This window comes from Gracilinanus agilis, chromosome 3 (assembly GCF_016433145.1).
Source record: "Gracilinanus agilis isolate LMUSP501 chromosome 3, AgileGrace, whole genome shotgun sequence".
NCBI classification, from domain to species: domain Eukaryota; kingdom Metazoa; phylum Chordata; class Mammalia; order Didelphimorphia; family Didelphidae; genus Gracilinanus; species Gracilinanus agilis.
Window position 1 is genome coordinate 76,286,191 of NC_058132.1, and position 20,134 is coordinate 76,306,324.

The window sequence follows — 20,134 nt, forward strand, 5'->3', positions numbered from 1 at the left end:
GGCGACCCCTGGTGGCACAATGGCTCCTCGCGAACTGGCTCCTCTGAGCATGGGTCAACTGTTGGTGGTCTAACACTTTAGTCATCCACATTTCTTTGGGCTAGTAGACTGAAGCCCCATCTGTCCCCAGATATGGTTCCTGTCTCTAGGATTTATGTGCCTGCTATATGTCAGGCCCACCTTCTTGGGACACAACAGCTCTGGGCCTGGTCACCTCCTAGTTCCAGCCTGTGTTCCAATCCTTTCTAAGGCTGGTACCAGGCCACTAGAATGTAGAAAAGGTGTGAATTTGACTTTCAATATGTAAACTCTGGGGCCTCCTTTAGCTTTCCAGCACCCTGTCTATGGTCTTGGCCCTTGGTAACTGAGCTAAGCCAAGGATCTAAAGGTATTGAACAGAAGGGAATATTGGTTTCCAGGCCCAAGGGTGATCACTGGCCCACACAAGTCAGGCACTGCCAAAGGGGTATCTTTCTCTCTCTCTCTCTCTCATACATACACACACACATATGATCAAACACACAGCATCTCACTGCAATATTTATTAAGGAATTTACATATACACAGGAGAAAGTCAACCGAAAATTTTGGTTCACGCAAATGAAATCATTTAAGCAAAAACTTTTTTTCTTTTGATTTTCTAGTGAGGTGAATGGTGACTGACAGGAAAGCTGCCTGGGGTCTCTGCCTCATGCACAGTGTAAAATATGCAAGAAACAGAGGTGCCAGGGCTACCCCAGAACAAACAGGACTGCAGGGAGAGGAAGGAAGGGAAGCATTAATTAGGATGGCAGATAACACATTCTTAATACCATAAGAAAAAAAAGTGGCAATAGCTCTTAGCTGCCGATAAATTAACTCTTTTGTTAGTTTAGTTTGTTAATCTAAAACTTTTTATTTTATTTTTTAACCACCACCACCCCAGATTGGATGGGAAAACAAACAATAAAAAGCCACTCATAAGAAGGGCAAACTTCCCATTCTCAACATCTGTGCATAAGGCCCATCTCCAGGCAGCAGAGCCTCACAGTGACTTGAGTTCCAATGACAAGGACTAAAGCCACAGAGGACTGTTCAGAACAAAGCAGAATAACCCTGGCTCTCCCTCCCTTGGAGAGGCTCTGGCTCAGCCTGAACCTGGTGAGCCCCATTTACAAAGACCCATGATTGGAGTTTGATTAAATCCCTTTCTCTACCTAGCCCGCCTCATCCCTCCCCCCACAAAAGCAACCTTAAAAAAAAATGACATATGGGTGATACATAGAGGCCTCTAACCCTAGTCCTTGGTGCCTGAATAGTGCCCACAGACCTCTTTCAGAGGCTGGGGGAGCAGATACTGCCTCATCTCCCATAAGGAAAAGAGCTCTGGGTATGTGCATTCCAGTGGTGCTAGAGGGCTCTCTGCTGCCCCCTGGAGAAGGGCTTGGACACCAAGGCTCTGGGGGTTAAGTGTGGGCATGAACAGCAGAAAGCAGGTCTCAAGTATGGGGGTAGGGGGGAAGTGATCAGACTGGATGGAGGGTCAAAGCCTGTATGTCTCCTAGGGCAGTTTCCAAACAAAACAGGAAGAGGTAGAGAGGGAAGCAGAGAGAAGATAGAGGAAGGAGTTTGGGGAAAATAAGTGGTAACAATGCAGGTGCTCCGCTTTTATTTCCACATCTGAGTACTGAGCGTCTGATTGGCTGTCTGGCCATTCCCACTGCCCATGGACTGTCCATAGCTCATCATGCCATTGGTGCCATAGAAGTTCATTCCGGCCATCTGCTGGGTCATCTGGAAAAGAGAGAGGATATTTTTAAACCTTGATGGTAAGGACCAAGCGTGAGCTAATTCATGACTGATTTTGTGCTAAGGGAATTGCTGCCTGTGGCAGGTCTAAGGGAAAAAGTTTAAAATACAGCAGGAAGTTAGGAGACCAACCCAAGACCTTGTGGTCAAGGATCTCCCAGACACCAGGGCATGGTCTTGGTTAGTTAAGCTTGCTTAAGTTCTCTGAGATTCCTGCTCCTCATTGGTAAAAAGAGGACCAAAAAAACCTCACAGGGTTATGTGGAAAACACTTTGTAAACCTTAAAACAAAAAAGAAATTAGGATGATCATCTGCTTATTGTAATGGGCAGTTCTCAAAGATTATACAATGAAGAATCCACTCTGGCAGCTCCTATACCTGGGTAGAAGGTTGTATGCACTGAATCAGTGACAGATGTGTCTGTCATCAGAGGACCAACTTAGTTGAATGAGGAGGCTCAAGTCACTAATTTGTTTGCAGTGATAAAAATCATAGCAATCTCTGATAACAGCTGATCAATTTATAGAGCAATTGTGACCTTGGGGGGCATATGGAATGTCCACATGTATGAAATATATTATAGAGATCCTAGAATACAGAATATTATGTTAATACCACCCATTTTTAGAGTACTTTAGAGTTAGCAAAGTGATTTCCTCATTAAAAACCCTACAAATTAGGTAGAGGAGCTACTCTAGATAACAACAAAATGAAAATACCTATTTCTAATGATTTAGAGATGAACAATGAGAAACTAGAAACATTCTCAAATATTGGGAAATCTTTGGCAAGAAATGGAAGATCTTGGGACACAACTGGTATTTTCATTACTTCTGCCCAAAGGTAAAAAGGTAATGGATTTAAAAGAGAAAGACAATCTTGGAGAGCAAAGAACTGGTTAAGAAGAATGAAGTATGAAAAGGGAACTTAAGATTTCTGTGCCATCGCTTAAAATATGAGAATGACAGATTCCTGGTCAGGAATGGAGTGAACCTAACAAGGGATGGTAAAAATCTAAGTGCTTAGAGGCTTGCAAAACTAATAAAAAGAGCGTTAAACTTAAAAAAAAAAAGAAAGAGAAAAAAGAGGCATAGAGAGTACTGCCTTTGTATAACTACTAAGAGAATAGAAACAATCACAGCAGAGAAACCCAGAAGCGCATAGGAGACAACATCCAAGAAAGGAGCTAATCATAACCCTCTTGGCCTCCAGCATTGATACCCAAATATGCAAAGTATAGGTTACAAGCAAGAAGTAAAAACATTAATACAGAGGCAAATTTGATTTCATGGGTATCAACTGACTCTAACACTAGGCTCATGATGGCTAAATTGTCTTATTCAAAAGGGCCAGGCAGAAAATAGGGGCAGAGGAGCAATTACGTGTTAAGGAAATCCAGGGAAGAAATGGTGGGAAACCTGGTAGAAACCAAGGCAGACAAAAACAAACATAATATACTAGAAACCACCTAGGTAGAATGGAAATACACACAAGAGTTGGGGGAAAACCACAATCCTAGCATGAAGACTTGATATAGCAATGATGGGAACTTTAGCTATCCAGATATCTGCTGAAATTCTCTCTTCCAAAAGCAAAGTAATGTAAAGATGAGGCACCAGGGATGTTAATTATTATTAAAATATAACCTAAATGGTTTGTTGGTCCACTCTGGGTTGAAGGAGAGACAGGACCAACCAGGATAGAGAGACCAGGGTTCACTATTTTAACTTACACAGGAATGGCTGTTGGCCCAACGGTTTCCCAGCTCACCCTAGGCCAGGGTCTATGGAACCAGGAGGCAAGGTAAAAGTTTGTACAGTTTTAATTGGGCAAATAATAATGAAGGAAGGAAAGAAGGGAATTCTACACTTGAAAACCTAAGGGCAAAACACAGGGGGCAGGGAAGGACTTAACTACTCTATCCTAATTGACCTAAGCCAAGTAGGGCCCAAAGGAGCAGTACTGGAGTCACAGGGAAGGCTTCTTCAAACCTGGTTCCAGCCAGGTTTGTTCAGCACAGCTAAAGGACAATTGGGGTCACACGGTAATCCAAGGATGGTTACAGGATGCCAAGAGCCAACTCCACCAGGTGATCCAAGGCACCCAGGTAGGGAGAGTGAGTTTGAAATGCTGTCCACCAGATCACAAACCACTTCCTCACTTGGAGCAGCTCTGCAGGTCTTGTCCACTTGCTGAAAGCCTTCACCACTCAGGATCCCAGGGAATCAGGATGCAGTTTTTTCCTAACTCTGAGATCTCCCAGGGTTAGCAACAGTTATGTCCAACCACTAATGGAGTCTCTCTCAGAGCACAAGCCCACTTCCTGCTCCTTCATTCCATCTTGGAATCCTCTAGCCCTTCCTGCTAGGTCCAACACTATTACTAAATTACTAAATAAACCCTCACAACAGTAATGATATGCTGAATTACTTCAATGATATGTTCCTCCTCTAAAAAGGTTTAAGAAACAAACAAAGAGAAATGCTATTCTAGGTTTGATTCTCACTAATAAAGTCCTAAGATGAAAAAGATGACAACATTGGGAGATTAACAAGTCAATTTAGACCTTGTAAGAGAAAGGAAACCCAGGAAGAATCTAAAATGCATTCTAGATTTTGGGAGAGCAAATTTGTTTGCCTCTATTTTCAAATGTCTAATAGGAAGTTAATATCCAAGATAATTAAGGAGATATTTATTATGAAAGCAACTTCCTGCTCTTCATAAATCCAAGAAATTTGGCCTAAGCAAACTATACTATATAGTACTGATGTGATTGTTGAGCTATCTGGAATAGTCTGAAGGATTGAAGAAGGGCACAGTCCCAATTTTCAGAAAGAGGAAGACACTGAAACTTGCAGACTATATGGCTAGTAAGTTTTGCTTTGATTCTTGGCAAAATTCTAAGACATGTTATTAAAATGGCTAATGAACTTCTAGAAAAGGAACCAGTGATCACAAGAAGCCAGCATAGCTTTGTCAAAAATGGGTCATGGAAACCTGAGAAAAGTCATAGAGACTGATGTGGAATGATGTAAGCAGAACCAGTAGAACAATTCATACAAAGACAACTACACTGTAAAGACAAATAACTTGGGAAGGCTTTAAGAACTTTCAACAATGCAATGACCATCTATGATTCCAAAAGACCAATGACGTTATCCCAACCTGATGGCGAAATGGCAAACTAAAGATACAGAATAAATTCTTGGACATGGCCAATGGGGTAATTTGTTTTTCTTGACTATGCATACTTGTTACAAAGATTTTGCTTTTCTTCCTTTTTTTTAGGAAGGGTGAAGATTAGAGGGAGAATTAAATGTTTATTCATTTAAAAAATAACAGTTAAAAAACAGGGTCATATCAGATTGACTTTATTTCCCTTTTTGGACAGTAAGTTAAATTAGAGGAAAGCTGGAGGTATGATTTACCTAAATTTCGTCAAAGCATTTGACCAAGTCTTTTGTGGAAAAGAAGGAAAGATGCAGGCTAGAAGCCAGTTCAATAAGGTGGATTCAGAAATGGTTTAATGGCCCAAAGAGTCATTGTTAATACCAGTGATGGGCAAACTACAGCCCACAGGCCAGATGGGGCCCCCTGAAATGCTCTATCTGGCCACGTGACATTATTTCTAATCTGACGAATACAATGAGTAGGATACTTCCAAAGAGTTGCCTATCACTGGTTAATACCATCTGATGTCTCCAAAGGAGTACCTAAATGCTCTGTTTTTGACTTTGTGTTATGTAACATTTTTCTCAATGACTAGGATAAAGTCACAGTTAGCACACACATCTGAAAGTCTGATAACACAAAACTGAGGGTAATAGCTAACGAATGGGTGACCCTGTCAGAATTCAAAAAGATTTCAACAGGTTTGAACACTGGACTAACTGTAGTAAGATGAAATGTCTTAATAAATGTCTTACACTTAGCTTGAAAAAATCAACTTCCCAAGTACAAGATGGAAGAGGTATGGCCAGGCAGCAGTCTGGACAGTAACAATATGATATGCCAGGCAAAAACCAGAAAGCAACACAGGCTGCATTAAAAAGGGGCATTATACCTAGTACAAAGGAGGTGACAGTCCCGCTGTCCTCTGCACTGGTCAGATGACATCTGGAGTGATGTGTTTTGTCCTGGCCACAATATTTTATTTAGCAAGGAAACTGACACGCTGGAGAAGATCCAGAGGAGGGCAAACAAGAAAGTGAAAAAGCCTGGATTTCTATGCCACATGAGGTAGAGCTGAAGAAACTGGGAAATGCCAGTCTGGGGAAAAGATGACTTGGGAGGAGTATGTGATGGATATATTCAAGTACTTAATGAGCTGACCTGTGGAAGCTAGAATAGATCTATTCTGCTCAATTCCAGAGGCCAACTTAGGCTTGTCTTCAAGCAAAACCTGGGTAACACTTGTTGGCTATATGGTAGAGGGGAATCTTTCTCTTGCAGCCTCTGAGATCAATTCCAATTCTGAGACTACAGATGAAGAAGCTGGGACTCAGAAAGGCTAAGAGATGGCCCAGGGACACTGAGCAAATGAGATGAGCTCAGACCTCCAAACTCCAGCCCAAGCTAGCTCAGATTGAATTCTTTCAGGGCTTTAGGTATCTTTCAAATAAGGCAGCCCCCAATCTCATCACATCCTGAGATGACAAGTTTTACTGGGATCTGATTGCCAGGATCCTCAAGGCTGAGAAAGTCAAAGATTCTTGGCTAACATCAGCATGTAAGAAACTGAAGGCACTTCCTTCATTCGGTCCCTTCTCTGAAGCCCTTATCGACTCTCTAAGTGTGGTCTTAAATTTAAAGAGATACTGGTACTTCCTTGTGAGGGGGAACATCTCCAGCCCAGACTGTGTCTCTTCCAACAACCTGTGCCGCTGCAGGCCAGATACCTACTCAATGTATGCAAGGGACTAGCATCAGTCCATTTAGAACAAAGGGGAAAGAAGAAACAAGAATGCTTCAAGGGTACTGATTAAAAAGCAGGGAGGTATAGCATGCCTGCAATGTCCTTCAAAAAAGAGTATACAAGAGAAAATTAACAAGCAAGCAAAAAGAGTTCTCTGAGTGAATCCTGGAGAAGTTGGGGCTAGGGTACTGGTGCTTAAGACAATAAGAAAGCTGCTTGGGGGCCCAGACTTATCTGACCCACTTAGGGAAAGGAGAGCAGCCCAAAAGAGAAACTGTTGCTTTGAAAGCTCAAAGTAGGTTCCTGAAATGGCTTTCATCAAGAAACAGAAAACATAGAGGAAGAAAGCACAGGAAAACCAGAAAAGGAAAAAGCTGAATCCAGGTGATTAGATAAAAAGCTTATAGTATCACAGAATACAATAACCAAATGGGACCTTCTGGCCCAACCCCTAATTTTAGAGGAGAAAATCCAAGGTAAAATTAAAAATTGCCAATAATAAGAGTCAAGACTAAAATCCAAATATTCTGTCTCCAAATCCAATGCTCCTTCTACCAGATCTTTTGCTGTCCAGCCTCTGTTCTCTGGCAGAAACGGAATCCAAGACAGTGATTCTTGGTAGAAAAGAAACATTTTTGCCCTTTACTAATTAGGAAGATTTGCTGGTGGCAGCAAAAATCAGAGGGAAATTATAAAAGAAAGACATATTTAATAGTTTCCTGAGTCTAATTCATCTTGCTGGATAATAGTGGCCTCTGCTATATTTTAAGGACAATATTAAAAAGACCTATCTGTAAAAAAATATGCAATATTTATACCAAAAAATTAGAAATGACCAATATGTGCAATGTTTAGGAAATGGCTGATTGTGATATAGTAACACAGAATATCACTGTTATAAAAATGATGAAAGAAATATGAAACACTTATGAAGTGATGCAAAGTGAGGAAAGCAGAGTCAGACCCCACACAAAAAAAGATATAAAACAAAGTTTTGTTGCCTTTATTGGCTCTGAGACTAGAAGCAGACATGATTGAAGGGCAACTGGGAAACACAGTGGATAAAGCATCAGACCTGGAGTTGGGAGGGTCTGGGTTCAAATTTGCCTGCAAATACTTCCTAACTGTGTGACCCTGGGCAAGTCACTTACCCCCAATTACCTAGCCCTTGCTATTCTTCTGTCTTAGAATTGCTACTAAGACAGAAAGCATGGGTTATTAAAAAAAAATTTTAAGTGATTAAAAGGGGGAACAGGAAATAAATTGTTTCATGTTTATATCATATAATTAGTAAAAATAGAAAGCTTAGGTTTTGTGTCACATGGTTTAATTTCATTCTATTGTAACTGAAATTAAGGTAAACTGAGGCACAAAATTCTGAGCCTGTTCAATTAATTCATAAGACTAGCAATTACCAATAAAATGGTCTCTCAGTTCTTCAGTAAGCCCAAAGGACCACAAGATAAGGATTATTAGCTTTCACATAGTTTGGGGAAGTACAAGAGAACAAAGAACAGGAAGCATCACAAATGGAAAACAATGATTGGTTACAAAGTCTGAAGTGTTCTAGATGACGGAAAACAAAAATTGAATGGAAGTCTGGAATGCAGGGTTCCATAGGAAAGAGGAAACCCTCCTACCATCTTGTAGCTATGGAAAACTCACTGGTGGTATCCACCTGAATGGTTAGTTAGTGTCAGTGATGACAAGAGATCAGACTTTCTTGAAGGGTACTCAGTGATGCAGAGATAATAGACTTCCTGGGGCTCACCTGTATCTTGCAAAACTTGTTTGTTAGTGAGATAAATTTTTTAAGCAACTCGGAAGAAAATTGAATTTCTGGACTTGTGAACTTTTGAACTTTACTCAGAGACAAAGAAACATGGCTCAGGCATTTACATAATAAAATCACTTACAGAATGAAATCAAATATAAAATGCTAAATCAATATTTGATTTTTCTCAACACTCTATTGACATTTCTTGAATGCTGTTACACTTATAATAAAAAATTAAATATCCAGAGGGCTTTGTTCTTAAAATATCACAAACTTTTAAGAGTCAGAAAGAACTGAGCTCAAAAGGCCTCTAGTCCAAAGTATAACTAAAGAGAAATTGCCTCTACATTGCCTAACAAGTAACCACTTAGCTTCCACTAGAAGACCTCCACTACTGAAGGGCTACCTGGCTTCCCAAGCCAGTCCAGGCAGCTCTGGACAGCTCTCATTGTTTAAAAAGTTTTCCCTTGAAAAAGAGCTGAAATTTGCAACTTCCCCACATTGCTCCTCATCCTGTCCTCTGAAGCCAAGTGGAAAAAGTCTTATTCCTTTTCCCCAGGACAGCCTTTCAAATACTTGAAGACAGTTATCTGACCTTGCCACTCCTCAAGTCTTGTCTTCCTCAGGATCCTAGATTTAGAGCTGGAAGGGACCTGAGAACTTACTTTATGAGACTACAAACCTTCTAGGAAAAGAGCATATAAAGTATTCTTCTGATCAGGGGAAGAGAATAAGAAAAGAAGGTGGCATCACAAAGTACGATGGAGTGACAGCCTCAACAGAAGGTGGACCCTCACCTGAGCCAAATTCCACTGCAGCTGCTGTGCTGGTGGGATGCCGTACATTGTCTGAGGAACAGCCGCCATGCCTGCGACGTAGCCAGCCTGTTGGGCAGCCATCATGCCATTGGGGACACCCATCACTGCAGCTTGCATGCCACCTACATAACCTGGTGGAATGGCTACAGGGGCCACCATTCCAGCAGCTGCAGGCTGGGTCAACATGCCCACTGGTGGGGGCATCATCCCCCCCATCATGGTCCCAGTAGGGGGGACACCAGGAAAGCTGGGGTAGGCTGTGGGATAGGCCATCTGAGCCGGAGCCATGAACATTGCTGCAAGAGAACATATACACATTGATTAGGAAGTTGGGGGAGTGCCTAGAAGCAAACCAGGGCTAACAGCTAACCCACTCCAATCTTCTCAGCAGTGTCCTCAGGACAGCCTTTCTTCCCTAAGACCATTTCTGTGCCACTGCTGCAGCCACAACAACCTTGTGAGATCGGAGATGTGATACAAGGCCCCATGACATCACACTAGAATTAGGCCTGAGGCTCAGGTTTCCAGATGCCCATGACAGTCCTGCTCTCCCTGGGCGCCTTTAAATCATGGTTAACATCAATATTCCATTCTTAGATACTTTGAAATGTAGCATTTTCCTCACAGTGACTGTGGGAGGTCAGCAATGCAACAATTACCACCTCCATTTTACAAGTAAAGAAATGGATGCTTGGGGAGGGGATATCATTTTGCCAACCTTCAAAAAAGTTAAGTGTCTGGCTGTCTCTCTTTGGGCCTTTTCCCTCCTTGGCTGCTTCACAAATCTGCTCTGATCTCCCCTCCTTTAAGAAATCTTTCATACTCTTGGAGCATGATCTTCCCCTGCATTATGCCTAGGGCTGGCATCCTAAGCTGCAAACCTGGCTATTTATATACTCTTTGCTCAGTGTTCTTAAAATTTTTAGGAACAGAAAATGTCCAAATTGGAAGAGACCTTAGAGATCAACCAGTTCTATACCTTCTTCTTTTTTTTAAACCCTTACCTTCCATCTTGGAATCAATACTATGTATTGGTTCTAAGGCAGAATAGTGGTAAGGGCTACTTACGGGGGTCAAATGACTTGCCCAGGGTCACACAGCTAGGAGTGTCTGAGGTCATATTTGAACCCAGGACCTCTCATCTCTGGGTCTGACTCTCAATCCACTGAGCTACCCAGCTGCCCCCTATACCTTCTTTTTATGGATAAGGAAACAAGAGGTCCTGAGAGGGGAAGGCCTTTGTTAATGGGAACATAGATGGTAAATCATGGAAGGAAGATTTGATCCCAGGTCCTCTCAAATCTGGAATCAGAAGGAAGAGGATTCAAGTTCTATCTCTGACACATACTGGCTCTAAAAACTTGAACAAACAACTTCACAGGGTCCAGCTGACTCCCTAAGATTCTAAGTTACATGTAAGTTGCTAATTGACATCAGTGGAGGACATTTCCACATTAAGTGTTTCTCTACCCTGATGAAATCATTAGTCTGGATAAAACAAAGTGCAGCAAATACATAGTATTGATTCCAAGACGGAAGGTAAGGACTTAAAAACAAAGTGCAGCAGTGACTATGAAAGGGGGATACAGAGATGAAAAATGATAGTATCTGTTCTTAAGGAGCTACAAGCCTAAGGAGGCCAGGTATGGAAGGAATGAGAGGGCAGTGACAAGAGAACTGTGTGTGAGTATGCTTGGGAGAAGGTCTGAAAGAGACTAACAAGGTTCTCGGGGAGGCCCTCTGCAGAATGGAGGCAGAGGCAAAGCCACATCTTAAGCTAGAGGACTTTTTGATAGGTCTCATGTCCATTGATAGGCAGAGACAGCCTGGCTACAACACTTCTAGTTTGCTTTGATATCTAAATACCTCCCAGTGAAATAGGCTTACTATAAGTCTACTCACACAGACTTTAATGCCCAGGTTGGTCTGAGCAGTCTAGACTAATTTTGTAGCCTGACTCGGCAAACCCTAGTCAAAGGCCTTGTTTCTTAATAGCCCTTCCAGGCTTATGCTAATTAGGATCCATTCTATGGCTGCCTCCTTTTTAAGGCCAAGCCTAGTTCCTCAGCCCTCTTCTTCTCCTTTGGCTAGCTCTGCCTCATGACTGGTCCCTGTGTCTTACTGTTCTAAATTTGAAGTATGGCTACTGTTAAGTTGGCATCCACCTGCTGATACTTTGCAGCTTCTCAGGAAGGGTCAAATAGGCCCATGTAAGGTAGGATGCTCAAAAGTACCTAAAGCTATCCAACCTCCAGAGAAAGAACTGTTGGAGTGAGAATGCAGATGGAAGCATATGATTTATCACTTGTTTATCTGGGTATATGTTTTAGGGTTTGGTTTATAAGATTATTCACTCATAAAAATGAATAATATGGAAAAGTGTTTTGCATGATAATGCATTTATAACCCATATGGAATTGCTTGCCAATTTTGGAAGTGGTGAGGGAAGAAGAGAGGAAGACAATCTGGATTATATATATATATATATGGAAAACTCATGTGGAAATTTGTTATTAAAATTTAAAAAAAAAAAAACCTTTTTTAAGTACCTAAGGCTGTACCAGCAGCAACTACCCTTCCGGCTTCTAAATTATTCTCTTATCTATTAGCCCCATATAGCTATCCTTAAACATTGCAAATGCCCAATGTGGAAGCTCCCTTCCTTATGAAACTTACCTTGAGCAGGCATCTGAGGAGTTTGTGATCCATAAAGTGATAGGATGGAGTCTTTAGAGAGCTGTTTCTTGCCTGATTCTTCTGCTTTGCTTCCTGGTTCAGGAAACAGGTTCAGATTTTCAGGAACAGAACTGGCATTCCCTGCAGTTGGCATGGATCCTATAACCTTGGGAACAAAGAGGGAAAGTTTAAAAAAGCCTCATGGGTAAAGAGATACAAACTCAATGTATCTTCCTATCTCAAGTGTCAGTGATGACATTTGCTATAACATCACATAGTTTAAGTTTCAAGTTTCCTGACATGAGTTCATATTTTCACCATTCATAAACTGGACATAAACAAGCTGTCTGCTTGGTGGACTCTTTAGAATGGGTTTTTCTTCTCCACTCCCCAGAAGATGATCACAGTCAGCCTTTAGAGATATGCACAAATTTAATGAGATATTCATTTGAGGACCTTCCTTTTCCAGGCAAGAGGCAAATAAAACCAAGAAGCCATTGGTGGATGAGACAGACATAGAAGAGATATTTGACAAACAATGCCAACTAAGGAATAAGGCAACAAGTTCTATGCAAAAATTTGATTTTTTTAAACCCTTACCTTCCATCTTAGAATCAGTACAGATTAGAATCAAGGCAGAAAAGTGGTTAAGGGCTAGGCAATGCGGGTTAAGTGACTTGCCCAGGATCACACAACTAGAAAGTATCTGAGGACAGATTTGAACCTAGGACCTCCTGTCTCTAGACTTAGCTCTCAACCCACTAGAGCTACCCCAGTTGCCCCGCCAAAATTTGCTGTTTTAAAGTTCTAAATGGTCTCCCCTCCCTATACTTGCTCCAAGCCTGAACAGATTCACAAGTCTCACCTTTCTGGAGTCCGAGAGAGAAGATGATGGAACTGAGGCCAAGAGATCTAGATCCTTTTCTAGGGTGTTACTGGTCTTGCTATTTGAGATACTGTAGGAGGCCACGGGGGCATCTAGAAAGAGAGGACCAAAGTCACAAAAACATGCTTAATACTGACCATTTGTTTAGGTGGGAGGCAGTACTCCCAATGACATCTCCCTGTGATGCTTCATCACTGTTAGATGAATTTGAATTCTTGAAGCTGAACAAAAGATCTTCCAGGTCACCCAATCTGGAAAGACTCAGCAAAGAACTATACATTCTCGACTTAAAGGTCAATGTGACAAAGTATGCACAGGCTCATTAGAGCTAGCCTCCAGTGATTCATTTTTCCCCAAAAATCATGAAACTGGTTTCTAAGTGGCAGAAGGCTTATCATCCACATATGTGTGGAGCTTAACCAGGTCAAAGCCACCACCAAACTGGTCCATAAAGCATGAAGAGATTAAAGCTATAATTCTCATAACCCAGAGGTGGCGAGGGAATTAACTGTTGTTAATGAAGTCTTGAGTCCTAGGAAAGGAGCAGATCTGGTATGGATAACAGTCATACTTCCTTAAAGGGGGTGGTTCTTTGCTGCCTGTCTCTGTAACACAGTCTCCACCCCACATTCTCCTTTCCTTTCTCTTGCTTCTCTAACAGGGTCTAAAGAACTGAGAGGGTACAAGTAGAACTGAATTATAGGGCAGAGAATTATAGTGGATGGATATTCCCCCAAAAGGGAATATTGCATCAATACATGTATGAAGCTTGTCAAAGATTTATAAGATCCATTTTCAAGAGCTCCATGATCCATGAAGCCTCCCCCATACTCTGCCAGCTACACAGTGGAGGCTCCCTCCTCAAATTACTAACTGCCCTTTTTACAAACTTCATTTCTGCATTTATCATTTTCCCTGGCATCATATTTGTGTGCATTTTGATTTTGCAAGCTCCTTGAGAAAAGGATCTGTGCTGTCTCCATATTTGTATCCCCAGTACATGACCTATAGGCATCAAATACACCTGAGGTCAGTTAGTGTGGCAGCAAACCCCAGGAAAGGAAAGCAGAGGGCACCAGGCTGCTTGCTCTCCAAAGAAGCAATAAATACAGCCTTTTTTAGACCAGGAGAGAAAGGGAAGATATAAGCCTTACCAAGGCCCAACAAGTCCATTACAGGCTCAATTGCTTTGGGGGAGCTTTTTCGAGGTAGCTGCAGATCTTCCTTCTTCTGAGGCTAAATTGAAAAACATTATTATTGAAGAAATGAAACAACTGCTTTTTCAAAGAATTCTTTTCATAAGGTTACTATTATTCAGAGCTAATGGCAGGAAATAATATAAAGTAGCATTTAACATGGACAGGATATTAATGACAAGTAACCAGACTGGTGCCCACAAAAGTAAACTGAATCAGGGAGTATTGTCTTTGCTTGGTGGTCACAACTAAGGAAAATGGAAGGTCTCTCTAGTACCATGGGTAGCATGTTGAAAACCAAGACAATTAATAATCTCCAAGCCCAGAAAAGCCAAGAGAGGAAGAGGCAATTTGGGCCCATGAAAGAACAAAAAGTTAGGCAAGGCTGGTGGACTGGCCAAGTGTTGTCTAAGGGCATTTTCACCCAACACTGAGGAGTATGTTCCAGCATTTATGGACCTCGTTTATGGAGCATCCCAAGAGAAACCCTGTCGAGCAGAGTCCCCTGAGACAGCAGAAAAGGGAAGCAAAGAGTGCTCGTGGAATCGCTCACCATTTTGACTTTCTCAAAAATCACAGGCTCCACTTTCTTTTCTTGAACTGGCTCACTGTTCTTTTTCCATTTGTCATCTTTTTCTTTCTGGGAAGGATTTAACAAAGCAGAACAACATATAAGGACTCAAGGTGATTTGAACCATTTTATTTGGTGACAATTTTGAGCATTAAAAATTCAACAAATGGAAAATTGCTTTGAGGTCCCACAATTCTATGCAGTGCATTCTAGACTAGGCATTTTGTCTTAATCACTAACATATAGCTCATATAAGGGATGCCCACAATAACCTAAAATTATAGGCAGCAGAGTCAAAAGAGAGCTCAGTTTAGAGTCCAGAGACTTGAGTTCAAATCCTGGATCTGATGCTTAATCAGCTCTATGCCCTCAGATGCATCCGTTTCTTCATATGTAAAATGGAAACAAAAAGATTTGTACTACCAGCCTCTGAGCATCACTATAGGGAAAGGGGCCATGGAAAGTGGCCCCTTTTTGCAAGTAGACATAAAAATGTGAGTTATCATCTATGAATTTAAAAAAGAAAAATATGTTCTCATCTTTACCATCTCTTGGGGGTAACAAACTTACTACTTAGTATATAAAGTAGGACTTTGATGTCTTAAATTCATCTCTTCTATGCTTCCCCCTTCCTCATTTTAATATTCTTGGATTGAGTGAATAAAGATGATCCATGACTTTACATTCTTGTTCAAACATAGGTGGGACTAGTCAGACTCTGAAAGTTGTGCCACGTCTGACAAGCTATCTCGGTGTTTCACCTGAACCTTATGCCATCTTTTCTGACTTTTTACTCTATCCTTGTACAGTGGTCCCCTTTCCCTCTTAAAGATTTAGGATTCACTTTAGAGCTGGAAAGAATGTATAATCTTCTAATCTAACCTTATTTTAGAGTTGAGGAAACTGAGCCCCAGAGAAGGGAAGTGATTTGCTCAGTCACAGAGGCAGAGAGCCAAGAGCTCCCTGTATTCAAACCTAGTTCTTTAGATTCCCAAAGCCAGTGATCTTTTAGTTCCATGGCACTGTTGAACAGTGACTAGAAAAAAAGGGACACAATTCTAGATGTAGTCACATGTAGTTTGGTAAAAATGTAAGCCAAAAGGTTCCACTTAAGTGTTTTTCTTTTCCAAATTCATTTAGCATCTATCTAATTGCATTTTGAATTACTGTGAGTATAATCATCTGTTTTACCTCCCAATACCCTTCTTAGTGATGGCTTTCTTGTCATGGATGAAGAATGGATAGGGAACCATCTTCAGGGAACCATGTGTAATAACTGCCGATGCCACTACTGATAGCTCTGAGTACACTAACCTAGGGAAAAAACTTGATTTTTTTCCCCCAAAACAATACCTATCCTAAAACTCATCTAATACTATTCTTCCTAGGCCAAGCAAGATCTCCTCATAACCTGGCAGGATTTAGTGCCATTAATAACCTGAATTAACTGTAACTGTCTATTCCTTCTTCCAGGTCATTTAGGAAGACTATAAAAGTTCAATATTAGCAGCAGCATGGCACAGTAGATTAAAAAACTGACCTCAAAGCCAGGAAGAACTGGGTCCAAATCCCACCTCAAGAACATAATGGCCCCGTCACTAAAGCCCTCAATGCCCTAGACTTTCCATTTAACGCACTTCAAGAAACGACAGAGAACAACTTTTTGCACGTTGTCTCTCCCATTAAATTTAAGGACAGTGACTGTTTTTTGCTTTTCTTTGTATTCCCAGCACTTGGCAAAGTTCTTGACACAGAGTAGGTGCTTAATGCTACCTTCCTTTGTTAACTCTAAGAATAACATATATATGTCTTTACCATTCTTTGATCTAGTAAAATGTAGCTGCCAAGTTCCAAAGGACCAAAACAAGAATAGGAATTCTCCTTATCATAATCCTTGGTACAGATCAAGTCAAAGCATTCAAATTATGTTTTCAGTTTCTTTCTAGTTCCTGAACATGCTCCCTGTACTCAAATGACTGAGTGGTCCCACTGCTTCTCTACTTAACTTCCTTCCTCCTGACATATTTATAAAAGGCTCCTTACTGGTGGTTTGAGTCTTTTGCAAAGTGCTTTCCAAATTCTTTTTTTGACTGGCCTTGTTAAAGCTTGTTAAAATAATCTGAAAGACATAAAACTAACCCTAAATGCATTGATGTCCAGGCTTCGGTCCATGTACTTCTTCTTTTCATATTTATCTCTGATAAATCCTTCTACAGCTCTGCAAACAGCTGATTAAGGATGAAGTACACAAGGATGGTGAACACTAATTATAAAGGATTACTAGATCTGGGAAATGTAGTAAAAGATGTAAAAAAGAAAGATAGCAATGTGCTCTTTCTTACTTTTCCCAACAAGTTCTCATTCCTCCCTATTCTTTTTTTTTTTTTTAATTTTTTAAATTATTAGAACCATTCCTCCCTATTCCTAAAGGAGACTTTCCCTCTACCAGGTATCCCCTCATTTCCTTACGGCATCTCACATCCAGTTTCTGGGAACAAACTTCCCACCTAATCTTTAACCACACAGCTCATCCAAATTTTCTAGCATCTCATTTTTCATTATCATTTGGGAGAGCTAAAGTGAAGTATTTAGCATACATTTTTTCCCTTAAACTCTTGCCTTCCATCTAAGAATCAATACTGTGTATTAGTTCCCATTCAGAAGAGTGATAAAATCTAGATAATGGGGGTGGGGTGGGAGCTAAGTGACTTTCACAGAGTCACACAGCTAAGAAGTGTCTGAGGCCATATTTAAACAGATATAGAGCCATTGCCCAAGGTGTGGACAACAGGGATTGATTTTCTCAGTTGTACCAACTTACAAAACCAAGGCATAATAGAGGTGGAATTTGAGTTAGTAGAGAGTTTTCCCACACAAAGAAAAGGACAATTTTCCAAAGTATTGAGGGAGAAGTACAATTTTTTAAAGGCAAGTAGTAAACCTACTTTACACTTTTATAAATAAGTAAACTTATTCACATTTTACAAAGCCCTATTTTACAATATTCAGTGTTCCCTGTTTCCCCTACTCCCAACAAGTAAAGTAGTCCACAGTTCCACTTCTCTCACAAAAAAGGTGGAAGACATGAGTTGAAATGACTGCAAATGAAATCATTTTGGACTATATGGCCAGAAAGAGAAAAAGAAACTGATTTCTCTTTCCATAGTTTCAGAGATCTATCAATGAATGGCCAGAGATGGTGCCATGTGTGAGAACTCATAATAGGCCTACTACAATTCTTACTCTATTAATCATTTAGCTTAGAGGTGAACTTCTGGACAGAGTTATTCCCTTAGTAACATGACAAACGAAGCTCCTGATGACATGGAAGAAGTCTATGGGAAGACCAATTGCCCAAATAGCCCCCAGAGAGCTACCCCAAGCTCAAGATCTGTTCTCAGGTCCTATCTAGCTGTATTGAATCACCAGCATCCACGGTGCCCAGAGTCATAGGTCAAAAAGGATACGGATCTGTCTGAGGTCGTCGGAAGTTTTCAGGTAGGTAGGCCTCATACAGTCGGTTGGCTTTCCCATTTCCCATCTCTTGCATGCACTGCAATTCAAAGAGAGCACTGAAACAAAATGTATCTCAGAAGGGATGATATTTAATAGGTGCCACTGAAGATCTGTCTCCTCCTTTAGGGTTTCTAGCTTATTGATGAGGCCATTTAAAAGAGCAGCTATCTCCATGACTTTAGAGTATCTCTAGGAAAAGGTGAGCCTGTTATCCTATATCTGTAACAGTCCACGAAAACGTTTAGCCTGAAGAAACCATCTCTTTGGTGCCAAGGTACTGATACTTCAGCCAGACCAAAAGTAGATGGAAAAGAATCTCTCATGCCTCTGGGGAAATAGGGTTTGAGGGAAGTATATAGTTAAAATCCCAGCTCTGTGGCTGGAATGTAGCATGAGCCCAAGCAAGGTAAATTGTCATCCTAGGGCTCCCAAGAAGAGAAGTCGCAGCAGGTCATCTGCAGGGGAAAATGGGCACATTCATAACTAAAGAGGTTTTTATTAATGTATGAAGCTTATAACATAAGTGTGTTACAGTCACAAAAACACACTGTTTATCTACAACTTTGTAGAGATCCAGATAAAGTATAAAGTGTAGCCTCTAGCTCTGATTCAGTTGCCAATTTTTCCCAAAGAGACTAGGGAGAAACTTCAGAGGAAGTCAAAGAACTCTGTGGCTAGAAGAGACCCAGAGAGGAGAAATAGGCCTCACCAACATCACACTAGTGGCAGGGCCTAGGTATATATCTCCTAATCTCAAATCCATTCTCTAAATGATAACATGCTTCCATTTAGTTAGACTGGTTGTTGAAGATAAAAAACCAAGTTTTGATTGTCATCAGGTCACTATATCAATGATTTGTGATTTTATCCTGTGTGAATATATGAATATTTCCTCCATCCACCAAGATCATTAGCCTTTGCTAAAACAATACAATCTAGTTTTGGCCCAAAGGCAGCTTAAAAAATACTCTAGCTCCTTTACTTCCTCCACTCAACTCCTATTCTAATGCCTCATTGAGGTATGGAAAAAGCCTTGAACTCTTGAAAATAAAGAGTACTATCTCTGCTCCCAAGCTGAAAAGGCTTTAAGTATGGGTCTAGCAACAGACTATCTCTTGTCTGACTACCAGTCTGGCTAAGTTTGGAAAGCCTCATTACCAGGATGACATATTTTTGGTCTCAGTAATTCCTGACACCCATCTACTAACTCATCTATTATGCTAACACAATAATTGCAACTTGGTTTGTTTCAACAAGGAGTGTTACTAAATGAAAGGCTGCTCCCTGGCCTTTGGACTCACCTGACATCTTTTGTGACCCACCCTTCAAGGGAAAGAATGCTCACTAGTCCTTCATGTTTGTGGCAGCTGTATTAACTGGGTTGTGTCCATTACCTGAATCTGCTCTTGTGTCCACTGATCTAGGTTGACTGATTTCACCCTGGAAATGTGCACACCAAGGTTCCTGTGAATTCCTGCACAGCGGATGCAGATGAATACGCCAATGTTCCAGGAAGCCCATCGTGGTCCTATGAGGAAGGTCAGAGAAAAGGGCTGGTTGGGTTATTTATTATGCTGGGCAAGGTTCAGTCCATAAAAGTGGGATTCCATATGAGAAAAATATTATGAAACTTCCAGGTTCCTACTAGAATAGTGATAATAAGCTCGACAGAATATACCTTTTACTAGTGTTATTTGTCAACATTAAAATCCAAACTCATAGCTTGTATGGTAATTGTATCCCTTTAATTAAATGAGAAAGGAAAAATCTAAGAGAGAGGAACAACAAAGCAAATGTAACCTTCCACTCAACCTCCTGTCTTTCTGAATGTAGTGGCTACTTCCTGGTTACCAAGCTCCTATATTAAGGGGCTTTACAATTGCTGAAGGGGCTAGATCAGTTTTCCTACCAGTAAGAGACATGTTGTGGCTGTTAAGTGGCAAAATGGATAAAGTGCTGGCCTGAAGTCAGGAAGACTCAGCTTCCTGAG

The 20,134-nt window shown here is 40.9% G+C and overlaps 1 protein-coding gene across 1 annotated transcript; it reads right to left on the reverse strand.

Annotated features, from left to right (window-relative positions):
• Window positions 1-524: 524 nt before the first annotated feature.
• Window positions 525-19,667, reverse strand: SMAP2 (small ArfGAP2). Its single transcript, XM_044671455.1, has 9 exons — window positions 19,539-19,667; window positions 18,096-18,181; window positions 16,768-16,846; window positions 14,611-14,697; window positions 14,016-14,097; window positions 12,841-12,953; window positions 11,976-12,141; window positions 9,279-9,595; window positions 525-1,773 (listed from the first exon to the last, which is right to left on the reverse strand). The coding sequence occupies exons 2-9, from the start codon at window positions 18,176-18,178 to the stop codon at window positions 1,648-1,650; spliced, it is 1,053 nt and encodes a 350-aa protein (XP_044527390.1). The 5' UTR covers window positions 18,179-18,181; window positions 19,539-19,667; the 3' UTR covers window positions 525-1,647.
• Between the last annotated feature and the right edge of the window lie 467 nt (window positions 19,668-20,134).

Coding starts and splice junctions, on each gene's coding strand:
- SMAP2 (XM_044671455.1), bottom strand. CDS start 18,178: ATGCAAGAGATGGGAAATGGGAAAGCCAACCGACTGTATGAGGCCTAC. Junction 12,954..14,015: donor AATGGACTTGTTGGGCCTTG/GTAAGGCTTATA, acceptor CTCTCTTTCTAG/ATGCCCCCGTGGCCTCCTAC. Junction 9,596..11,975: donor TCCTCAGATGCCTGCTCAAG/GTAAGTTTCATA, acceptor GTTCTCTTGCAG/CAATGTTCATGGCTCCGGCT.